The sequence below is a fragment of the Gossypium hirsutum genome, chromosome A13 (assembly GCF_007990345.1).
Source record: "Gossypium hirsutum isolate 1008001.06 chromosome A13, Gossypium_hirsutum_v2.1, whole genome shotgun sequence".
Classification (NCBI taxonomy): domain Eukaryota; kingdom Viridiplantae; phylum Streptophyta; class Magnoliopsida; order Malvales; family Malvaceae; genus Gossypium; species Gossypium hirsutum.
This window is the reverse complement of record NC_053436.1, coordinates 42,331,171-42,336,782: the sequence shown is the minus strand read 5'-3', so window position 1 is coordinate 42,336,782 and position 5,612 is coordinate 42,331,171. Positions and strand designations below refer to the sequence as shown.

The 5,612-nt window shown below is 35.4% G+C and overlaps 1 protein-coding gene across 1 annotated transcript; it reads left to right on the top strand.

Moving 5' to 3' along the window:
- Positions 1-4,727: 4,727 nt before the first annotated feature.
- On the top strand, positions 4,728-5,324 carry LOC107894583 (uncharacterized). Its single transcript, XM_016819843.2, has one exon. It carries the CDS (start codon positions 4,728-4,730, stop codon positions 5,322-5,324), a length of 597 nt encoding a protein of 198 aa, XP_016675332.2.
- The last annotated feature ends 288 nt before the right edge of the window (positions 5,325-5,612 follow it).

Here is a 5,612-nt window from a genome sequence, read left to right as displayed (position 1 = left end):
ATTGCTTACTCATTTTCACTCCTTACTAATCATACAACATAAATTGAGCACGCATTTCATGAATTTCATGTAAGTACCTGTACCACACACAACATGGCCATAACCTCTCTTATTTTGACATAAACCGTAAATTTCCCGTTGAACCATTTAGAATACTATAGGATATTCAATAAGCCTCAAGCATAGGGTAAGGTGCTAACGCCATGTCCCGGACATGGTCTTACGTTGGCTCACACACTAAAGTCGATGCTATGTCCCAAAAATGGTCTTACATTGGCTCTCATCTATCAGTACGGATGCCATGTCCCAGAATGGTCTTACACTGACACATATCAAGCTGATGCCATGTCCCAGACATGGTCTTACACTGACACATATTAAGCCGATGCCATGTCCCAGACATGGTCTTACACTAGCTCTCATATCTCGAGGCCGATGCCATGTCCTAGACATGGTCTTACACTGGCTCTCATCTATCGATGCCGATGCCATGTCCCAGACATGGTCTTACATTGACACATATCAAGCCGATGCCATGTCCCAGACATGGTCTTGCACTAGCTCTCATATCTCCCTAGCATCATGATATGAATATCCGATCTATTCCTACGGTTCAACCAGGAGTTTCCCGTATTAATCTCCTCATACATTCCTCATAGCCACATTCAAACATTCTATGCAAAAATCAATCATTAAATGCATAATAATGATAAAGTTGTAATATTTGAGCACATCTTACTCGTTTCAATGGAATATCATATTCCATCAAAATTTCAATGTATTCAATCATCACATAAATGTTATTAACATTTGGCATCACTTTCTCGTACTCAATATCACCAACATATAATTCAATACAATCATGCAAGATAGATTTCAAGTATATTAACAATAACATGGATAGCATGCTTATTTAGTCACATAGACTTACCTCGAATGCAAAAATGGCTAATTATTCCCTTTTTATCCTAAACCACGTACTTTCTCAATTTAAACCCGAATCTCGATTTTATTTATCTAAAATAATAAAATTTACTCATTTAATCATCAAATTAAATTAAGCGTTCCACAATTCATACTTTGGAAAAATGATCAGTTTGCCCCTAAACTTTCACAGAAATTATGATTTTGCCCCTAGGCTTGTAAAATGATTTTTATCAAATTTCCTCATTAATCAAGCCTATCCTAACTTGTAGCAACTCAAAATTCCAATTATTTTACACAATTCCCATCCATTTAACAAACTTTACAAAATGGCCCATCTTAGGTGTTTTCATGAAAATCCTTTCAAAAAAGTTGTTTATTTAACAAACAAGATTCATTTTCTTCCATAAAAATTCAGCAAAAAACATGAATACTCTCATGGAAAAACCTTATACTTTCAACCATTTTGCAAAATAGTCCCCTCATTAGCTAGATTATGCTACAAGGGTCCCAAAAGTACAAAAATTATCAAGAAAGGTCATCAAAATCACTTACTTGTAAGGGATATAAGTTGCTGATATTTTTGAGCTTTCAAAACCCCCTCTTCGCTGGTATTTTCACCTAACTTTGACCCTACAATATTTTTGTCTCCTTGATCAGCCACTAACATATTTATGGTCTATTTACTCAATAAAGACCCCTAATTTAATGTTCTATAGCTATTTGACACCTTTACCTAGTAGAACGAAACTTTCGCACTTTATGCGATTTAGTCCTTTTTCAAAATTAAGCAAGCAATTGCTAAAATTATTTCACCAAAATTTTCATGCATTCATATAATCAAGCTATAATACATAAACTAACATTAAAAATAATTTCTCTGGCCTTGGAATAGTGGTTCTGAAACCACTATTCTGACTAGGCCCAAAATCGGGTTGTTACAAATGATATGCAAATGAACAAGGAAACAACTAAAAATGCTATGGTAAAGATAGTACTACAAAGGATAGAGGGTATATGATGTTGATTTGGAAGGTCAGATTACTAAGAATTTTCAGTTACTGATAGTAATGCTTCAGCAAAAACATACTCAATCTACTGCTTAAAAGAGTTCTAAAATGGTCTACTTCTTTTGAGAAAAAGACCTTAAGTTACCTTGCCTTAAACGATATATGTCTATAGGCCTTTTAGCATGGTACCATGCACTATTTTTTTTTCTTTCCGTATGAATGTTGCTTTATTTCTAGAGGCTGCTACAAGTATTCGGTCGAACACTTGCTCATATCATTCAATTTCATTCTCCTTAAGCTAACCTTGTCAAAATTAAATTAATTAATGAACATGTTGTACATCCGTCTATGCCTAGATACGCAAACATGTAATTTTATAATAAAAAAACCATTAAATGAAACAATGAATTAAAGCAGATCTATGCTTCAGTCATTAAAGAAAATAATAGTTTCATAAAGTAATCCCAACCCTATAAGATTTAGTCCATGGGTTGGCACTTAAAATTTAAATCCAAACTATCATTCAACTTTGTTTTCATCAAATCAATTCACGAAGAGTAATCAAGAAATAACAAAAGAACTTAGGGAAGATAGCTTTTGCTTATCCAACCCACACTCCAACGATATAGTGTCCTGTGGTGGCTGAGAAGGTCTTCTTTCGTCATCCTCTTCCCATCTCTACTTAGCTGCTACCTTCTATGTTTTTTTTGCCACCCATAAAGTTTCCTTCTTTGGCTTTTATAATCGTTTTCCCTAGGGTAAATCCAACAGTTAATGATTTTCTGCCCTCTTTTTTAGATATATATATATCTAGTACAAATTTAACTGGGCTTAAGACCGGTACACTTTGAGTGTTGATCGATACGTTTTCTTTAATTTGTTGTTTTAGTTGTATTTTTTTAGTTTTCCATTTAATTGCTTTATTTTAGATTGTTATTTCTGTTTTTCTTTTTGCTTTATAATTGTTTTCTTTTTTTGTTTTTAGTTCTTTTAATTTCTTGTATCATTTTATGCGTATTCTTTTCTTATTTTTACTCCGATCTCTATCCGCTTTGGTTCCTATCTTGTTTGTGCTTTGGGTGGTTTTTTTCGAGGATCTTTTGAAGAAGCGACTGTTTCTTGTTTCAATCCTTGTTTTTCCTAATCTTGATTATTTTGGAGTCTCTTTCTATTTTGGCGGTTTGCTTCGTGACTAGGCTTGGTGTCTATCCTGTTTCCTTGTGGGTTCCTACTTGGTGACGCTCCAAGATTGAATGCGATGGTGTCCTTATTTTTGTCTTAATTTTCTTATTGTTTTAGCTTTCTTTATCTAGGTTGTAAACAAACTCTTTAATTTGGGACCTTTATTATTCTTTGATTGCTTGTTCTTTCAGTTTTATTTGTTTATCATTTTTTTTGCTCTCTTGATTTTTTTATTGGTTTTAATTTTTGGTTCATTTTACGACTTTTTTCTAATTGTTCAGTAATGTGCCTATGGTTTTTCTCTTTTGCTTTGTTTTGTGTTTTTTTCTTTTGTTCCCAGTGAGACGTCTTTCTTGTTGTAGTTTTTGTATTGTGTGGTGTTTGTTGGCTCCCTTCAAGTGACTATTTTGTTGGCTCCCTTCAAGTGACTGTTCTTTTTGGCTTATAGGTGGCTTGGTCTTGTTTTTGAGGGCTGGTTCTTTCAGTCGCCTGGTTGTTGCGGGTGCTGCCTCAGGTTCATGATGGCTAAAGACATCAACAGGTTGTTCGCTAGATTAACATTTTTGGAGGAAGAGGCTACTCAAATGGTTGGAGTGAATTAGTCATTACTGGACTTCATTGGACATGAAGCATGGGATGTTGGAAGGGTTATGTCGATGAAAAAAGTTAATAGGGAAGCCATCTACAGGGTGCTAAAACCAACTTGGTTTACCAAAGAAACAATCAATTTCATCTTCATTACAGAAGGCCATTTTCTAGTCAAATTCGGTAGTTTGGAAGATAGGACCAAAATTCTCAATATGTCACCCTGGCTGTTTGATCAGTGCTTGTTCTCAATGCTTCCTTTTATAAAGAGGCAAGCCATGATGGAGTATGATTTCCATTTGACCCTGTTTTGAATTTGAGTCTATAATATGCCTTTTGAACTACCAGATTGGCAAGTTGCAATTGACCTTGGTGGTGTCTTGGTGAATTATTGGTTATTGATTAGTGGGACAAGGACAGTTTTTGGATTGAATACATTAGAATCAAGCTCAAAATTAATATCCAAAAACCTTTACGACCTGTGATCAAAATGGTGGGGTAGGATGAGATCAAATTGTTGTGTGCAGTCAAATATGAAAGGCTCCCAAATTATTGCTAAATTTGCAAAAGTATTGGACACAAAACCAAGCAATGTTAATCTCAGGTAAAACATGGAGTGGATGAATTGAACCTCCAATTTGGGAATTGGTTACGGGTTAAGTTGGGATAGTCAAACAACAATGGAGGTAGTTGGAGGAATGGTGTTAAAATATTAAGGACTGATGCCATTAGCAAGACAGATGATGAGAAGCGAGGGTGGATTGCGGAGGAAGAATGTGAGGTACAAAAAGGGAAATGTAAACTTAAGGTGGGTGAAGAGGTGTCAAATTCAAGTTCGTTAAATGATAGAAGACAGAAGGTGATTCCTAAAGAGGGAGGGAGTCGTGTGAGGAATAAGCACAAGAAAATTAAGCGGAGTAAGGGCGAGGGAGATATGGAAAGTCTAGTTCATGTGGTAAGAAGGAGACTTTCAAGTGGTGCTTTACCATTCAAGGCGGTGGTTGTTGATTAGCCTCGCCTAGAACCATGAAAATTATTTGTTGGAACTGTCGTGGGCTTAGAAACCCTGCAATAGTTTGTGATCTTAAACAACTCCTTGTTGTTAAAAATCTTCTTATTATCTTTTTAAGTGAGACAAAAGCTAAAGCTCGTGAGATGGTACGGGTTAGAATTAAATGCAGCATGGATGGGTGCTTTGTGGTTGATGCTAAGGGGCGCTGTGGGGGTCTAGCTCTCCTTTGGAAAAATAAAGCCAAGGTTTCTATTAAGAATTTTTCTAACAATCATATTCATTCGGTGATCTCTTCTGAGGGGTTGGACAGCTTTCACTTTACGAGTTTTTATCGATTCTTTTATTTGAATAGTCACGTCCAGTCGTGTGAGTTGCTGAGAAAAGTGGGCAATTTGATTCATGGTGACTGGATTATTGAGGGGGACTTTAATTCCATTTTAAATGACAATGAGAAGATTGGTGGGAGGACGAAACCTAGAGTTTCTATGGAGGAGTTTGAAAGAGTGCTTGATGAACTGGCTTTGGTTGATATTAAAACTGATAAGCGTTGGTTCACGGAGTCTAATAATATGGATGGTTCAAGTTTTGTTAAAGAGCGGTTGGATATGTAATAGCCCAAAATTGGGTCTAGTTGGAACAGAAGTTTCGAGACCACAAAATATGAGATAGAAATAATTATTTTATGATTATTTTGAGGTCTATGATATGATTGCATGATTGTGTGAAAATTTCGTGAAAAAATTCTATGCATAAAGTGCTCAATTTGAAGTTAGGGACTAAATTGAATAAGTTGCAAAACTTGCATTCTAGAAGTTTCTTGTATGAAATTGCTTTGAAATATTAGTTAGGAGGTCTTAAATAGAAATTTGACCAATTTCTAAGTGATGGACAAAAATTGG

Excerpts from the sequence above, each read along its gene's own strand:
- LOC107894583 (XM_016819843.2), top strand. The coding sequence starts at position 4,728 with ATGAAAATTATTTGTTGGAACTGTCGTGGGCTTAGAAACCCTGCAATA.